Source organism: Cucumis sativus, chromosome 3, assembly GCF_000004075.3.
Source record: "Cucumis sativus cultivar 9930 chromosome 3, Cucumber_9930_V3, whole genome shotgun sequence".
Lineage (NCBI taxonomy): Eukaryota > Viridiplantae > Streptophyta > Magnoliopsida > Cucurbitales > Cucurbitaceae > Cucumis > Cucumis sativus.
In genome coordinates, this window is record NC_026657.2 from 3,407,118 (window position 1) to 3,427,139 (window position 20,022).

The 20,022-nt window shown below is 28.6% G+C and overlaps 1 protein-coding gene across 1 annotated transcript; it reads right to left on the reverse strand.

Annotated features, from left to right (window-relative positions):
* Positions 1-1,005: 1,005 nt before the first annotated feature.
* LOC101214916 (caffeic acid 3-O-methyltransferase) lies at positions 1,006-5,573 on the reverse strand. Its single transcript, XM_004150887.3, has 4 exons — positions 5,019-5,573; positions 1,896-2,209; positions 1,765-1,829; positions 1,006-1,461 (listed from the first exon to the last, which is right to left on the reverse strand). Exons 1-4 carry the CDS (start codon positions 5,423-5,425, stop codon positions 1,162-1,164), a joined length of 1,086 nt encoding a protein of 361 aa, XP_004150935.3. The 5' UTR covers positions 5,426-5,573; the 3' UTR covers positions 1,006-1,161.
* Positions 5,574-20,022: the final 14,449 nt, after the last annotated feature.

The following is a 20,022-nucleotide window of genomic DNA, read 5'->3' on the forward strand; positions in this document are numbered from 1 at the left end:
AAGTAAGCCAACTTTTCACTTATTTTGTTGGAGCAGTTGCAAATTTAGTAATTAGATTCAAAATAATTAAATATATAACATCTTAAATTTTTTTGCAAATATAGCAAAATTTATCAAATTCTATCGATGATATAAGTCTATCATCGATAGACCATGTTACAAATATTGATTTATCACTGATAGACCATACGAAATCTACTAGTGATAGTTTTGCTATATTTACAATTTTTTTAAAATGTTGCTATATCCTTAATTATTATTGCTAAAATGGTCATCAATTGCAATTTTCCTAATTTCCACCTACAAATTAACCAATTAAAAATGTTTGCCTATAAATGTTTAACCAACTAAAAAATGTTTGCCTATAAATGTTTAACCAACTAAAAAAAGAAAAAGAATTTCACAAATAAAAATTTAATTAAATCCAACATGACCATGTGGATATATCTAACCATTTGTCCAATTCTTTTGATGAAATTCTATTTTGGGCACCACACAAACCTTACTTTCAAGTCTCTATAAAATTGTATTACTAAAGGAAATTCAAGTGTCATGCATATATACCAACTTCCAAAGTTGCATTTATTTCTTCAAATTTAAATCTTTATATATATATATATATATATGTTATTTTAATCTTTATATATATGTTTATGTCAAAAGGTATTGAATCAATTGAAAATATGAGTGATATGAGCTCTATCATCATAAATTTTGTTTTGTTATTTTTTACAAACTCTTGTGTAGGTTTACCTCTTATAAATATATTTGATTATGTATTTTTCAAAATACAAATTTATAGCCATTGTCAGGTGGAAGTTAAATACCTTTTTTCTTAAAATTTAGCATGAACGAGTTCAAAGTCACTTAAATCCTAACTATACCTTAGTCATTTATTATTTTCTATATTTCTCGTTATAAAAATAAGTATAATTGAGTAAATGAGATCTTGAAGTACAAATAAAATATATGAACAAAACATGTACCTACAATCAAACAAAGCCATAACTATAACAACAATAACAACTTTTTTATTCAACCTTTTGGAGGGCAGAAAGTTCAGCAACCAAAAGGACATAGAAACATAGAAACATAGAAATTCAATGACAATACAGTAGTAACTAAACCATCAATAAGTTTGGTGCATGCAATATATAAAAGTTAATTTTTAAGTAACTCTATAACCCAAAGATTAGCAACAAAACATTCGAACATGACATGTTTAAACCCAGCTTTGGTTGCTAGGCTCTTAAATTCATCTCTAGTTCTTTCCTTTCCTCCTGGATTTTGAGTCATCATAAGCACATCACCTTGAGTTGTTGCCTTTGTTACATTGGTGATTTCAGGCTTCGTGGGAATCACACTCTCTACTATGATTATCTTTCCATCATCTGGAATTGCATTATAGCAATTTTTCAATAACTTTGTGCAATGATCGTCGCTCCAATCATGTAGTATCCACTATAATAACAATAAAATAAAAGAATTTTGTCATTTCAAGTATGACTTAGTCCATAAAATACTAATTGTACAATCTTAAATGTTGACGGTTTTCAAAGGGCAGAGTGACCTATATCTCTCAACTATAGGTTAATTATTATTGGTTAAATTACAAATTCAAAAGTTAAAGGTTAGATTCTTTTTTATATATAAAATCTTATGAATAGTCTCTAAAATTCGATAAAGTCCTAAAAAAAATAGTCTCTAGCATAGGAACTATTGTTTATGAATGTTTTTGTTTATGAAAATGAAAAGAAAACTAACCTTCATGAAAATAGCATCTCCATTTGGAACACTCTCAAACATGTCTCCTCCCACATGTTGAACCCCTGCCAATTCATAATCAAAATTCAGCTTTGTAAACTTTTTCAAATTAAATGATTGGAACTACTTACCATTATAAGCAGGGGCATCACGGATGACATGAGGTAAGTCGAAATTGATGCCTTTGATGGAAGGATAGGTAGAAGTGATGATTTGAAGGGTGACCCCAAGGCCACCACCAACATCAACTAATTGCTTGATGTTTGCAAAACCTTTGTATGATTCCACAATTTTCTTTATGGACATTGTAGTGTGATTTACCATTGCAATGTTAAATACTTGGTTGAATCTTGGATCTAACTTAGGGTATTCAAATGCATTAACTCCTCCATGAGCTCGGTCAAAAGGAACTCCTCCTTCAGTTACTGCATTCTTCAACTCACTCCTACAATTTCAAAAAAACTCAGTTATGTTTGGTTCACAATCCAAGTTAATTTGTTCACGTGATTTTAAAATTTAGAATATTTCCTCTCCATTTTTTATAATGATTTACATTTTTTCTCAAGTACATCGTTAAATTATTAGTCAAATTAAAAAAAAAAAAAAACTAAGTTTTTAGAAGTGTTTTTTTAGTTGTTAAAATTTGGTTTAATTTTTTAAACAATAGGTAAGTACAAGATGACAAATAAAGAAATTGAGAGGTAGAAATAATATCTATAGATTTAATTAAAAAAAAAAAAAGAAGATTACCAAACAAAGTCTTAGTTTGTATGATTTGATATAACTTCATATAACTTAGTTTCTTATGGTTGGTTAAATCATCTTGAATAGTCCATACAATAGGTACTACTTAATTATGAAGTTTCTATCAAACCTAATGAGATTAATTTTAATTATAAAGCATGAGACATAAATTTTAACTTAGTTCAAACCATATATGCGCTTGATTTCTCCTCTCTCCTCTCTCCAAGAATCCCATCCGTCGCAACAGTAAACTCCCCCGTCCAAACTTCCAGTGAAGCAGCCATTGATATTGAAAAATGACGACGTTTCACAATTACTATTCAACAACTAAGGGCATTTACTCCTCTCATGATGACACAAAACTCCATGCATCTGCTTTAAAAGGTACACACACTACTTCTACTTCTTCTTCTCATCAAAGACAAGAATGAAAACACCAACTTCTTTTATCGTATTTGTTCGGTAAATCAAAAGAGGAATTTCATTTCTGAATTCAAAGACGAGACAGGTACCTCCCATACGACTAACGAAAAAATTGCAGATACTTTCATCAGATTCTTTTGAGCTCTCTTTAATGGAGATAAAAAAAGACTTGATCTTTATTGAAAATCTAGACTGGAAGTCAATCCACGATTTTGTCCATTACTTCCTTTGTCACCCTCCCGAGATTATACGCTCTCTCTCAAGCCAAAAACAATTCAGTAAAAGAGATATGGAACCTAGTGGATAAGAATTGGGACTTAAAGCCGTGTGGCTGCTAAATGATAGAGAAATTGAGCTCTGGAATCAAATCTCTTCAGAGTTCCCTTATTCGAATGTAGACGAAGGTATGTGCAAACCGATTTGGAAGCTGGAAAACAACAAGGTATTCACCACGATTTCATTTGAAAAGTCCATCCAAATTTCCCCTCCCGATGGGAATAATGAAGTCGATCGTCAGATTTTCAAAGCTCTTTGGAAATCTTCTATTCTAAAGAAATGCAAATTCTTCCTTTGGTCCATTCTTCATAAAGGTATCAACACAATGGAAGTTCTTCGAAGAAGACCGCCAAAAACTTGTTTAAATCCAAATTGGTGTGTCATGTGCCACTCTCATTGTGAAAGAAGTGATCATTTACTTGTAAACTGTAGAGCGACAAACTTCATTTGGGATACCTTACGGGCTTAAATTGGGTATCAACACTCGTTCAACGATCTAAAGTCAGTTGTGTTGTCCCTTTAACATTAGAATTTTTCAACCACAAGAAACATTATTATCACAAATGCAACGGTAGCTGTCTTTGGAGCATTTGGACCGAAAGAAATTGAAGAATATTCCTTAATAAACAAAACAGCTTACTTAATCTCTAGGAAGATTGTTGTAACTACATAGGTTTGTGGTGTAGTCGCCATCACCTATATTCAAAGACTATTCTTCTAATTCGTTAGCTCTCAACTTCACCGCTCTTTTTCACTAAGAGCATCTGGGCTTCTCTCTAGCCATTTGTACTCTCTTGGCTTTTTAATAAATTCGGTGGTGGGACTTTCATACTCTTGACACTAGTCTCTTTCTCTAAAAAAAACCATATGGGGTCCAAAGTTTCCATTTTAATATAAGCTATAGAATATTACAAAACAATAAATATGCATTTTTTTTAATATAAAACATGTTATGTAAATAAATTAATAATAATTTACTGTCAACTAAATTTAATAGTTAACTACAAATAGTTTACAATTATTTAAATTGGAATCCAATTTTTGAATTCTCTGCTACGATACAAACATGCCTACCAAACATGCCTTAATTAGTTTTTTTTCTCTTTTAACAATATTTAATTTTCTTCTTTAAAAAAATTCTCAAAATTTTCAATCATAAAATTTTAACATTCCTATAAAAGAAATCCTTAAAGTCTGTTTATATAACCATTTTATTCCTCTTTTTAATTTAATTTTTTTCTCAAACATATGTATATATATCCACAAATGATTACTTTTAATAACAAAACTGTAAAAAATAATTACACAAAATGTATCACATTCTATGGATGGACCGCAATGGATAGTATCTTTAATACAGTCTCCATATATTACTTTACTATATTTAAAAATATTATATTTCATTTTTCTATCTTTGAAAACAATATTATGTTATAATATTTTTTTTTATTATTTTTCGACTCTCCATATTTCTCAAATTGTTGGAAAAAAAACTTCATCTAAAATTTTCTAACTGTCCTAATTAGAAAACTATTCCTTCTACCATATTTTTCTCACTAAGCTTTTGGTACTTTTCTAACTTTCTTTTTTAATTTCAAAATTAAATATCCACTCTTATAACTCAATTTTTATCCGCCCTATTTTGTACCATCTAAGTCTCTAATTTCTCAAACATAGCTGTACTTACATAATTTCTCACTAATATAACATATCTCCATTTATATTTTATCTTCGCTATTCCTACTAATTTCCCTTCTATTAAACGAAAAAAATATATATTAAAAAGCATAAAGAAATTAAGGAGAGCAAACCAGCTTTGCAGAAACACTTTATCTTGAATCAATGATAACATTGGACCCAACGAAACACCATCTTCATTTCGAACATAACATTTAGAAATCGGAGTAAGGCTATAAAGCCTTTGCACATTCCCATCTTTATCAGAAACTATAGAGCATCCCACCACCGAGTGGCATGCCAAAAGCCTCAACATCCGATCAAGCATCAATGCTGCGTTGGGGTTTGTAGTGGTTATCTCAGCCGCTATCTCTGCTGGAGAGAGGTTGGCCCCATCCCCAGCCTTTGCCAAGATCTCGAACACACCAAGCTCGAACACTGCTTGGAGTGTCATGGGTAGGACTGATAAGGTAACGAGGTGTCCTGCGTAAGCATAATGTTGTTGCTGTTCGACGGCGGTGTCGTTGTCGGAGGAAGCCATTTTCTAGCCGGAGGTGTGGCAACCTTTTCTGGTGGGAGGAGAATGATTTTGGTAGGGTGATTGTTTTGCATATCAACAAAAGTTTGTTGTATTTTTATAAGCAGGTAAAAAGAAGATGGGAAGGAAAATACTTGAAATGGATACCAACAAATAGATACGAACACCGACAAAAGGATACGAAGACTAACATACGGATGTATGTTGAGTTGAACTGATTATATTAACAAGCTAAGGAACTTTTTGGATTGAATTAAGAACAAAATGTTTTTCAATAATAAACTTTCTTAGGTTGAAGACCAAAATTTATTTGGTTTGTCTTAAATAAATTTTTATAATTATTTAATAATTATTTATAATTATTTATAATTATTTATAATTATTTAATAATTATTTATAATTAATTATTTATAAAAATTAATAATTTATTATACTTAATGGCTCACAACGATCAAGTCAGTCATATTTATTGCAAACACAATTGAGCCGACGATAAAATGAGTCATATTTATTGCAAACACAATTAAGATGGATGGGCTCCGACCTGTTTTCTGTTCTTTTTTTTTTTCTCTCTTTCTCTCCCTTGAATTCCCATTTCAATGGACTTGAAGGAGTGTGCGTGGACATTTTTGATCCACATTTTTGCTTTTTCTTCAAACCAGTCATATTTTATCCACACGTTTTAGGCATGGTTTTGATTATAACTCCTAATTTCTTTCAATGGATTCTACTTCAGGTTTTGGCCCCAAAATCCCATTTTTGTTTATAGCTCTATGAGTTTTAATAATGCATTTACCCTTTTCTTAATCTGGCTTTTGCTTCGAAACTCTGGTTTGTTCAACTATTCCTTCTGATGGAAATGTGTTTATTGTCAAGTGGGTTTTGCTTATAACCTCTGTTTTTGCAAGAAAAAATGCTAACGTTTCCCTTGTTGAGAAAACCTCTTCTTTTTTTCGTACCAAAATGGAGCTGTTGCTGTTGACATGTTATAACGACAAATTTTACTTTTTGCCCATTTGGGTTTAAAGACCCATTTCTTCTATGGAGATTTTTCAGCAGAAGAGAACTTTGGAGGACAGATTTTTGCATCTAGGTCAAAAATGGGGAGGAGATGAGAGGAAAGACTTAGTATGAAAAACAGTTTTGTAATTTTCATGTAAGATTGAAAATTTTCCCAAATTCCCAGTCAATCACCTAAATGAATTTTGTAAGAATCTAGTTTTTAAAAATTTCTTTAAAATAGATTATTTTATAAATAAAATTTTAAAAATACATTATTTTAATTTGTCATACTACCATTTTTTTCATAATAGTTCTTTCATAAAATTAAACGCTTTATAATCTCAATGAAACACATCTTATATATATATGAAGTTATATCAAATTCTACAAATGAATACTCTCTTTCATAACTATTTTGTTTTTGTTTTATTTTTTTAATATATATATATATATATTACATCTTTCTAAATTTCTTCCTTCTGTCATCTTCTTCTTAGTAGTTTAAAAAATTAAGTCAAAATTTCATAACTAAAAAAGTCCCACATTTAAAATCTGATTTTGAATTTGGATAAGAATTTAATAATTGTAATAAAAAAATGTAAATGAACGAGGAGGATATAAATTTAATTTTGAATAATAAAAAACATGATGGTACTTAAACCAAACATAAATTCTAAATTTTAAAATCACATAAACTAACTAACTTTATCCAATCCATTGAGACGAAGCTTGGAATTTGACGAAATAATTTAACTTATAATACATAATTTAATTTTAAAATAATTGAATTGGATTTACAATATCTCTAAATATTTTATCTTTATTTAATATAATTTTACATTTTAAATCTTAAGATTCAAAGTACGGATAAAAATTAGAAAAGTACATGAGAATGTTGTTATCAATAACATTGTTGGTTTGGATAACATAATCTGAAAACAAAAATTCAGCAAAGAACAAAATTTAAATTGTGAACAAAAAACCTTGAGTGTTTTTTTAAATTATAGGAGTGAATTGATAAAAAAAAATGCAGCTATGGAAGGAGGAGTTCCTTATAACCGGACTCATGAAGGAGTTCATGCATTTGAATACCCTATGTTGGATCCATGACTCAACCAAAGGGTGATTTTAAAAAAACTTTGGAAAAAGGGATGTGTTCAAAACAATTTAGGAAAAATTGGTATTTTTTTTGTCGGTGAGTTCCACTGGCTATAAATTATTGTTGTTGTTGGTTTATTATTATTATTTTTATTGTTCTTGTTTACTATTATTGTTGTTGTTTTATTATTATTATTTAAAAATCACCCCCTCAACCAAGTATTCAACGTTGCAATGTCCATTAAAAAAAATGGTCAAATCATTTGAATACCCTTAGGGTCACCCTTCAAATCATCACTTCTACCCATCCTTCCATCAAAGGCATCAATTTCGACTTACCTCATGCCATCGGTGATGCCCCTTCTTATCATGGTAAATAGTTCCAATCATTTAATTTTAAATAGTTTTGTTCAATTTCTAGTGGTCTTTATAGATTGATTAATTAGAAATTTAAGTTTAAATTAGGTTCATCTTTTTAAACGTAACCCAAACTCAATTCAATTTAAAAAAGAAAAACATACAAAAAAATAATAATATAATAAAAGATATAACAACTTTTTAGGAGTCATTTTCGAAAATGGCAAAACTATATTTTTTAAATTTTAGCAAAGAATTTTTTTTAAAATAATACATTTTACAAAATATTTACAACCTATACGAAATTCTATCACTGATAATTATTGATATGTTACCGTGATAGAATCTAAAATTTTGTTATATCTAACAAATATTTTGATTTATTTTACTATTTTAAAAATGTTCCTTATTCAATCTTACTAACTTCAAAATAATTCAATTGAGTTTGAATTTCAAAATAACAAAATTATTATTTTTTAGAATTTGAGAATCTTAACCGTAAATTTTGTATCAAAATAACCTTAATTGAATTTCAAAATTAAAAAAATATTAACTTGTTTGCTGCCAAAGTAAAATATCAAAATAACAAAATTATTATTTTGAAATGGAAAGAATCTCAACATTAATTTTATTTTAAAATAAATTTCAAATAACCAAACTATTAATTTTCGAATGGGACAATCTCAACTATTGATTTCAAAATAACACAATTATTATTTTAAATTTAGGAAAATTTTAAACATTGAATTAACTTATTCTAGAGATATAACATTATATATATACAATTATGTAAATGAATTAAAATTTAAAAATAATTACATTAATTATATTTAGAAAAACTTTTAAACTATATTCATTTGATATAACATTAATTAAATTATAATGTCTACCAATATTGATTTGAAAGTGTAATTAATATACTTATTTTAATATATTGTGTTCTTATAAAAAAATCTTTATGTATAATTTATTGTTATGAGTTTATCAAAGTCTCTAAAGTATAATTAATTTGAGATATGTAATTATCAGTAGGTAATTAATTTCAAAGCATTAATAAAGAACCCTATCATAACCTCTTTCTAATATCTTGGGATTTAAAAGATATAGATAACTTTATTCATTTTTTTATTTCACGATCGTGTTAAGATTTTAACAACTTTATTCATTTTTTATTTCAAAATAATCATATTATTAATTTTTATTGGCTAAGTCTCAACTTTTTTATTTCAAAATAGGCTGAATCTTTTCGTCAACCTTTGATAACTTTAAATTAAAATTAGTTTTCGTATTAGATCTTAATTTATTTTTAAATTTTGAAAAATTAAAATTAGTTTTCATATTATAATTTATTTTTAAATTTTAAATTAAAATTAGTTTTTGTATTAAGATCTCAACTTTTTTTTATTTGAAAATTAAATCTCAACTCTTTTTTATTTCAAAAATAAGTTTTTGATTGAACAAGTATGTATTCAAGATTTATTAAAGTGTATTTATTCTATTTTACTTTAAGGAAGTAGCTTACACTTTATGTATATAGGGGTATTTTGGGCTTTTGTAAATTTTTATTTATTGTATTTTTTTCATTTTGCCATTAGAAAAAAAAAATTGTTTTGCTATGTTTCAAAATGACAACTTTAAAATTGCTATTCTTCTAGTTGACCCGAAAAAATTCAACCCAACCCAAATGGTAAGTATTGAGTTGGGTAGTTCACGATCTTAGATTATTTGAACACCTCCGGTTCACCATTGGAATAATTTGGCCCAAAAACTCACCCAACCTAAATATAATTGGTTTCGTTTTCAAAGTTCCCCATACTCCTAGAAGCCTCTCAATATAAATACATTTAAATCATTTTTTAAGTTTAGGTAAAAATTTGAACTCAAAACACTTAACCATTTGTGGCAATGATTGTAATAACCACCTCTAGCTTTTGTTAATACTATTAAAACTTCTCAATTAGCCACCGTAAACATTATTTTAAAACCTCAAATGTACTACCACACTTACTATAGTGTTTACTATTTTCTTCTCAAACTAAAATAATATACACCACAATATGCATACTGTTAATTCAAACTAAAATAATCTACATCCCAAACATAAACTATTATAACTCAATAATAATAACCTAGAATTATAATAATTCAATCATTAGCCGAGAGGGTGTTTGGGGTCAAAGAGTTATATAAGTTATAATAACGACCTCTTTGCTAAAGTAAATACTATTTAAAAAATTTATAGCTACCGTTTTAAACACTATTTTACATTTCTTTTAATTCTTTGCTACAATGTTTACTATTTTCTTCTCAAATTAAATAACTTCACACCTCAAACACATACTATTATAACTTAAACTAAAATAATCTACATCCAAAATACAAACTTAACTAAAATAACCTAGAACTACAATAACTCACTCATTGCTCCAAACACCTTGAAATACTTATAGAATATCATAAAACTCTCTAAAGCTCACAAAGACGAAAGACTCTAAAACTTTTGAAGATTAAAAATACCTTGAAGACTTTAAAAATCAATTTTCTTTAAACGCACATGAAAACTTTGAAAACAAGCTGAAAACACTTGAAGCACTCAAGACTTTAAAGCTTTGATCTAAATGTACAAGAACAAGAACTCCAAAGACTTATCTCGAGTATAAGATCACAACAGATCCAAGTTTGATCGAGAGCAAAAGCTCTAGCCTTCAGGAGTAATATACAAATGAGCTAGAGAACAAATAAAGATTGTATATAAATACTTCTTATACATAAAATTTATGAAAAAAAATCAATATTGAATGTTATGTTTCTCAATATTGGTTGATTTTTTATAACAACTTCATTGAGTCCATGTTAATTAGTTCCCTCAATGTTGGTTGACCAAGGTTACTTTTAACATCTTTGGCCATCCTTGGCCAACCTTGCCTTTCCCTTAGAAGGGAAGTATAGGAAATTTGCAATTACCTTTTATATTTTGGATATGATATTCTCTATCCTGCTCTTTATTCTTTTTCCATTATTCTCAAATTGCTTTAGAACCAACCCACCATCTTTGTTTTTTAACCTCAAGGATATATTATGAAACTTTGTTTGTTGAGTTGAGGAGTAATTTTGAAACAAAACTTTAATAATTTTCATCCAAAATTAACGGTAAGAATAATTTTGAACATTTTTAAAAAGTTTAAAGGTATTTTCGAAACTTTTGAAACTTTAAGGGTTTTTCTTACACAAACTATAAAGTTCATGACCTATTTTATAACTTAGCTTTTCTTTCTTCTTCAAGCTCTTTTCAAATTGACAGCTTGGAGTTGGTCGTCCCCTGACGACACGCCCACAGTCCTTTAATTTTCAAATAAAATTATGCTATCTACACTACAGACATGGTATAAATGGCAAGATCGGGTCATCTCAATAGGGAACACATAGGACAATATTTCTTAACTCTTAGATTCAATAATTTGAAAATAAAGTTAAATGTTCAATATTCATTATTGTTGTGGGTCGTTTCTCTCTCTTTCAAAGTTATAGTTGAGTTTGTATTAATTCTAAATTTGGGTGGGTAACTGTAAACTAGGTGAGAAAAGGGAATAGGGTAACCTGTAAAAGTGGGTTGTGTTAGGTGTAAGCTTGGATGTGGAAGTTGGGGCTTGAGTTTGAATGGGAACTTGCGGTGAGTTTTGAGAGATAAGCTAGGCGTGGAGTGTAATCCCACCTAGGGATGCTAACACTTCTTTCGTCCATTGCATCCTTTCTCGACACACTATTAAAAAGTTTCTTAGTTGCCCATTACAATTAATGGTGTCACACACACTATTCAATTAGATAACCAAAAAGCTACAACGATAAGTTTAAAAGTAAATAAAAGAAATAAACAAATGTTAGAATGATTAAATTAAAATAAAACGTGCCATCAATTTTTTATAATCACTTTTGATTACATGAAAATCATTTTTTAATATTCAATTGGTATTTAACGATTGGTCGATGATGGTCATTATTGATTGTTGAAGGTCACCCATGACCAAATTAAATTACAAGAGCTATAAAATGAACAAAGGTTAAGCAATGATAGAGAGAATTCGGTTTAATAATTATCTCTAAAATTTTGATTCTAGGAACTCAAGTATAGTAGTGGTTCAAAGAGATTTTTTTTTAAATAATGTAAATTTTGAAATATGGGTAAAAAATAGAATGAATGTAAAACTACTAACAAAAATAGGTTAAGTCGAAAAATAGGTTAAGTTGTGTACATATAGCGGGCTCCATATATTTTATTTTCTTGAAAATATTTTAATATAATGTACGTAGTTTTCAACCTATTTTAAACTTCAGACATGAGAGGTAAATTAATTACAATAAATATTTTATAATATATTTTTTTCTCAAAGTAAATTATTTTAAAAATCTTTTGAATTTTTCTGTACACAATCAACTATCAAGTCTAAATTAATCTAATTTAATTATAGCCTTATTTTTAAAAAAATATTATCTTTTGAAATATATGAAATTTAAATAAAGCATCTAGCATGATAAAAAAATATAACGCCCTCCATTTTTTTTTTAAAGAAAAAATTGTATCAGATGACAAAAAATATTTAAAAAAAACAGGTTATAACACTTTTATCATGGATTTTATTATTCTTTCTTTCTTTTTCTTTCTTTTTTTTGTTTTTTTACTATTTTTGCCCACGTCCCTGCTCCTAAAAACAAATTATTAATAATTGAAGGCATAACATATTATTTTTTAAAAAATTATACAATGTGGTAAAATGATTCTCCACTTAATAACTAAAAAATACAAACAATTCATTTTCTTTTAAAATAAAGTATTTACGCATTAGCTTTGAGAAATTCCAAAGTAAAGTCGTCAGGACCAAGGGATCTATTACTTAAGAAGGAATTAAGTGTGCTATAAATCTCCTTTTCCAAAAACATAGTGCAGAGGTCCTCTTGTGCAATCGTTTTGATGGGGATCCTGGGAAGACTGTCAATCAGTCAGAGTTCTCTTTCCTTATCAATATAGATGTCTCTTAAATGATCGAGGAAAGTTTTTTCAATCTCTTCATCAATAGTACAAAGAATTCCTTGTGCAGTGGAAATACTTGTGATGAAACTTCTACAATGCCTTGCAGAGCAAATTTTGTGGAAAAAGGGAGTCTTTTCACCCCCTTCCAAATTCCATAACCTTTTACATTTTTGGACCCATGTTTGTGCATCTTTTAGAGCAAGCTGATTCGGGTCAGCTTTGATGAAGTTCTACGAGAGATGTGAATGTCAATAATATTGTTGTCGGCTTCCATTTTATCAATGAGCTCAAGCTCTTTTGTCCAGGCCTTCCTTTCCTCTTCATTTGATTCCTTTTAAGGCCTTTACTCCATCTTCTAATAGTGTTTGATAACTGTTTGAGCCTCCACATAAAAGAATAACCTGGGTGACCATCTTCAGTAGTTATTGTTCCACCAGACCTCAATGTTTTGATTAAAAGAAGCCTCTTTGATGAGAATGTTCATGAATTTGAAAGGTGGGAGACTCCATTTTAAGCTATTTGACTCAAGAGCAATGAGAAAATGGTTTGAAGTGACTCTAGGAAGAGTTTTGGAGAAATGAGGGGCAAAAAGAATTTTTCAGTCTGGTGTGTATAGAAATCTATCAAGTCTGGATAAGATGGGCTATATTATGAGATTGGACCAAGTATATTTTGCATTTGATAAAGGAGGATCATTGAATCTATCAAGTCTTGATAAGATGGGTTGTATTCTGAGTTGGACCAAGTATATTTTGCATTTGATAAAGGGGGATCGATGAATTCACAGCCAATGATAAAAGCATTGAATTTCTTCATACTTGAAGTTGCTAAGTTTTTTTGCAGTAGTTTCGGAATGCCATCTAACTACATTAAAATTTCCTTCCATGATCCTAGTAAGCAGATAGATTTAATCTCATCAAACTCGGCCCAAAAATCTCCTCTGTTTTCTCTCTTTGTCGGCCCATAAACTGCAGTGAGCCACCAATTAGTGTTATTGATGTCAACAGGGTAGGATACTTCAATGGGAAGGGAGTAATTCTTTACAATATGATCAAACATTTTGTATCTGGTGTCATCCCACATAATAATAATCCCACCCGAACTACCAATAGCCAGAGAAAAGTGCCATTTAATACTGATTGAACTCTAGAGAGATTTTATGATTTGTTTTGCGATCCTTTGTAATTTAGTTTCAACAAAAATCACAAAGTCGGGAATTTAAACAGAAAGCAAACGTTTTATTTGTGCTCTTTTTGAGGGAGAGCTTAACCCTCTAGTGTTCCAACATACAACTTTCATGGATAACTTGTTTGTCCTATTTGATACAAATTCACAGCATTAAAAACAACATTTACATTCCTATCATTGTTTTTAATTTCAACATTAGCATTTGCAGCAAGTTTCAAGTTGTTGTTCTTCAACCATGCCATAAGTTTCTTCTTAAAAGCTTCTTCTTCATTTTCCTATTCTATGTCTTTCATTTCGAATTCTTCTTTGTCACTGATCATCATGGGACCAACACTATCGTTGACGATATCAGATTGAGTTGGTGAAGGAGGATGGCTCATTGGGGAAAAACTTTCTGGGCTTGAGATAGCCACATGAGACCAAAGCGATTAAAAGGTTAATTCCTGTCATGTCAAAGATTTCAGTCTTAGTTTGTACGTTATTTCCACTGTTCTTTTCTGGGCTTGTTTTAGTTGTGCCCGTTTGTTTTTGTGGATTCATCACTTGGTAAATATGTTTCCCCTTTTTCTTCAGGATAACTGGGTTGCTCGGGCATCCTTTTTGTGTATTCTCAAATGGGCTCCTTATCCTGATGGGCTTAAGAGTCACACTTCTTGGGTCAAAGAAATACATTTTAGAGATAGTTGCAAATTTAGCAATTAAATTCAAAATAATTAAGTATATAGCAACATTTTTAAAAAAATGCAAATATAGCAAAATTTGTCAAATTCTATCAATGATATAGTCTATCACCGATAGACCATGTTGTAAAAATTGGTCTATCACCGATAGATCATATGAGTCTATCAGTGATACAAGTCTATCAGCGATAGTTTTGCTATATTCGCAATTTTTTTTAAATGTTGTTATATCTTTAATTATTATTTTTCAAATGGTCATCCATTACAATTACCCTACATTTTATTCATTGGGAGAGTAAATGAAATTTTCCTTTTTGAATTGATGGAAGACCGTTCCTTTGAAGTTTCCCCTCTATAACTTCTTTTTCTTTTTTCTTTTAAAATGAGTCTTTGTCTTGTCATTTGATTTGTCTTGTCTTCTCCCACTGCTGTTACTACCGCCGTCATAATTTAAATTTTTCATTAATGAATTCAATTTTTTAACTATTTTTGGAAGGGAACTATTTTGATGAACTTTTTTTTGTTTTCCTTCTTTTTGAGTATTTTTCGTTGAAACCCAGCTTGCAGGAACTACCACATTTTCAATAAATTGATACTGTTCACAATCTAGTTTGAATTCATCAAAGTTTTTTACTGCTTCATTGGTGTAAGTGCCATGGATTTTTGGGTTGCTTTCCTTGATCCATTTCCCTTCAGCTTGGACTATGGTCTGTATCGTTAAATGGTTGCCTTCCTCATCAACAATTTTAATAAAAGCTGGTACAAATCCCATGTAGTTGTACTTTATTTTAATTTTTGCTTCAAGAAGATCATATCTATCTCTGGTTACTCTAGCAACTTCCACGAAACCACCACATGCTTCCCCAATTTGATAGAAAGACAAATAATTCCAGGCATGGAGGGGATACCTTTGAATTTGACCCATTCGCCATAGCTCGTCAGGAGCTTTGGTGTAGCATGCTTGGTTTTGTTTCATGCCTCAAATTTGACATATAATTTCCCTACCCTTGTCCACCCTCTGCTCTTACATAAAAGGTTAACCAGATTTTTTTCTTCAAGAAAAACCACTGCCTCTTCTGCATGAAAATGTTTATACGTAATATTCAGGTCCAGCTGTTCTTGGAGTTTGTCCATAATTTTCTTACAGTCGTCATGGAAGCATCTCATTGTGATCACCATATTCTTGATGTAGTTAAAATTTTCAATTTTCCCGGTATCTGTATCTTCCTTCTTTTTTCCTTTTATATCAGTATTATATGATTTGGCGGAGTCAGAGTCGAATGAACTACCTTTAGACAACACTCCAATATATGTGTGACGAGGGCTATTAGAATCAATTGATGAATCACAAGAGTGTGCTTTTAGACCCCTGATATTTGGATTTGTTAGTGGCCTTCTTTTTTGAGGTGCTTCCTTCCTTAACGACAATATTTTTGTGAACTAGGCCCATCCATGTTTGTCTGTTCTTTCACGGACTAAAATGCAGCATTTTCGCCCTCTGTTGTCCACTCGGAAAAATTCAGCTAAATATTCTTTCCTATTGTGTGTCTTTTGGACCCACAAGCAGTATTCATCGAATCTCTTTTCCTAGAAGAACCTTGTCGTTCTAGGCGTATCCAGCAGTGTGTTGAATGTAGTCTTTAGCCAGTCTAAAGATTCTAGCGTGACAACGATAGACAAGGATTTATAGGGTCCCATTTCTGTTATGAGAATTTTCAGCTCTTTGGACCGGTAAACAATAGTAATCACAAAGTCCTTGTTTTGAATGGAGCATGAGCGAGGGAGTTGTCGAAGAAGAGCCATATTGTTGTGAAGATAGCACAAGAGATTGAATCAGAGAGATATGAAGAGTAAAGAAAGGGAAGAGTTAGAAGTACCTTTATGAGTTAGTAAGTAAATTTGACTGGGGGTGGAAGATCTGGTGAAGTAAATGCAGTAATTATAGTGTAGTTTTGCAGAAGAAGATCAACATGTGTTCAAAGGTGGAGTTGTTCTTCTGGGGGATCGTAAACGACAGTGCGGTGGCCATGGAATTTTAGAGAGAGACTCTCATCTTATGACTTAAGGTATTCTCTCTTTGATTTTTGAACATCATTTGTTAACGTTATGCTTTAAACAAATTAAAATAAACTTGAAAGGCTAAGTTTAAAAAAGTAAAGAAAATTAGTAGTGATGTTGAAGAAGTTGATAAGAATTTAGAAGTTTCATAGAGTAAAAAATATATAGAAGTTGGAAATTTTGTGTATTAATTGAAGTTCTTAAGAGTATAAAATTTTTGTTATTATTATATATATTGGTTTATTGTTATTATTAAAAAATTTATTTAAAATAACCAAACTTCTAAAAAATATTTACAAATATAGTAAAATATCATAATCTATCTATGATATATATAGATAAAAATAAACTAGTGTGTTTGCATCTATCATGATACAGATAGACAAAATTAGAAGTCTATTTTTGTCTATCACAGTCCATTATTGCAAATAGAATACTTTGCTATATTATGTAAATATTTCAATTGATTCATTTTTTGTTATATTAGAATATATCATTTTATTATTGTCGTTATTATTATTACGTTTAAATCCTATTTTGGTTCCTACTAACTTTGTATATTGTTCTATTTTGATCTATATTTTTTTTAGTCATCTCTAAACTTAAAAAAAAACATATTCGGGTGATCATAGTCATTAAGATTCCATTGACTTTATAATGAAATGACAACATAAATTTTATTTTGGATGATTATGCTTCTAAATAAAGTAATTGATCTTAAATATAGACTAAATCATTCAAATATAAAAGTTTCGTTGACTTAGAATAAACGTAGATGCTTTTAAAAGTTTACTAAACGAAAATAGAAAATAAGTTTAGGATTGAAAGAAAGATTTAGACAAAAGACCTAAATTAACTATGAAATTTCATAAATGTCTTAAACTAAAATTTATTTTCTTAAATAGAAATTCCTATATTTTTTTTGGACAATTATGATCTTATCATCATTATTAATTATATATAATATTCGAAATTAAATTTAAAATATTTCCTTATTCACGTTACATTCAATTTACTATGATTTTGATAACTTCCTTATTTAAATGTGTACCTTTATTGCATAAATAAATTAGAAATATTTCTTTTAATTAAGTAAAAAGTACATCTTTTCTAATATGGAATAATATACTAATTAATTATAATTGTATAATCGTATAAAATAAGATTTTTTAATTTTCATTCTTATATGTAAACAACTTCATTTCTTCCAAAATTGACTTTGAAATGTATGTTTATTTAGTAAATATCATTAAAACAGTAGTAAACTATAAAATTCTTACTTACTTATTATCACTTTATATATTTTTTAAATTAACAAATATATAATTTAATATACGCATAAAATATAATAGTTCTTTTATGGGATTTATTAATATATATATTTCATATTAATTACAATAAATATACGGTAAACTACATGATTATGATAGAATTTTGGATTAAAATATATGTTTACATAGTAAACATTACTAAAAGAGTAGTAAACTACATGGTGACAATGTATCTATAATATATGGTGTGAATACATACATATTATTATATTTTACGGGTATACAATTATGTACAGTAAGAAGTCTAAATTTATATATGTTATTTAGTATATATACCTCATATTGTATACAATAATACCTTATACATAATTCCTACAGAATTTGTATTTAAATGTTTTGTTTGTATAGTAAATATTACTAAAACAGTAGTAAACGATATGATGATACATACATATTTTTTCTTTATAAATGTATTTGATTACATTATACTTTAATATATCCGCAATCCATAATAGTTATGTTCTGTGTTTTAGTATATATATACCTCATATTATATACAATAATACTATATACTGACATATAGTTTTATTATTTTTTGATAGGATGGCCAAAATGTATTTCTTCTTGAATTCTCAATAAACTCTAGAATTTAACACATTCAAAACTAGATTTTCGTTTGTTTGCCTATTTAATCGAATATCAAAAATATACATAATATACCAAATGTTTCATATGTTATCTAAAGTATACCTAATATACCAAATGTTTCATATGTTTTGAATATAATCTAAAATATACTTAATATACCAAATATTTCATATGTTATCTAAAATATACTTAATATACCAAATGTTTCATATGTTTTGAATATACTCCAAAATATATCTAATATACCAAATGTTTCATATGTTATCTAAAATATATCTAACATACCAAATGTTTCATATGTTTTGAATATAATATAAAATATACCTAATATACCAAATGTTTCATATGTTTGGATTATAGTCTAAAATATACCTAATATACCAAATGTTTCATATGTTTTGAATATAATCTAAAATATACCTAATATACCAAATGTTTCACATGTTTTGAATATAATTTAAAATATACCTAATATACCAAATGTTCCATATGTTTTGAATATATACAATATTAAACACAAAATTTCTAGATAGATTATGTCGGATAAGTTTTGTATTTGTCGGTCATCGAAAGTTTTCTTATTCATCGTCGAAATCTCAATAAACCATAAAATGTATCACATTCCAAGTTACATTTTTATTTGATTAATTATTTAATTGAATATCTAAAATATATCTAATATACCTAATGTTTCATATGTGTTGAATATAAACAATACTAACCTCGAAAATTTTAACTAGATTATGTTCGAGAAGTTTTCTATTTGTCAGCCGTCGAATGTCTTATTCTTCACCTCCGAACTCTAAAATTTCAAAATAAAAACCGTAATCCACATTGGAAGAAGTAGACAACCATTTTCGTAGAAGGAAAGCATGAAAATTGATATTAAATTAATTTGGGCCCCACTTATTTTCAAAACCTACGACTATTTTTTTCATTTAGATATTTGTTATAAATCAGTTAAATAATAAAAATTGATATTAAATTAATTTGAGTCCATCTTTTCTCCAAAACTATATCCTACGATTTTTTTTATTTAGATATTTATTATAAATCTATTAAATAATAGAAATAGGTATTAAAGTAATTTGAGCTCTACATTTATATATTATACTAATCCATTTAGAACTTTAATAAAATTTATTAATAATTTGGATCGTTCAACTAATATCATATATAAGAATTTAGGTTATATGAGTCCACCATACTTACTATTAAGTGAAAAGATGAGCCATCAATCCCATGAACTTTCTCTTCTAATTTAATCATTCT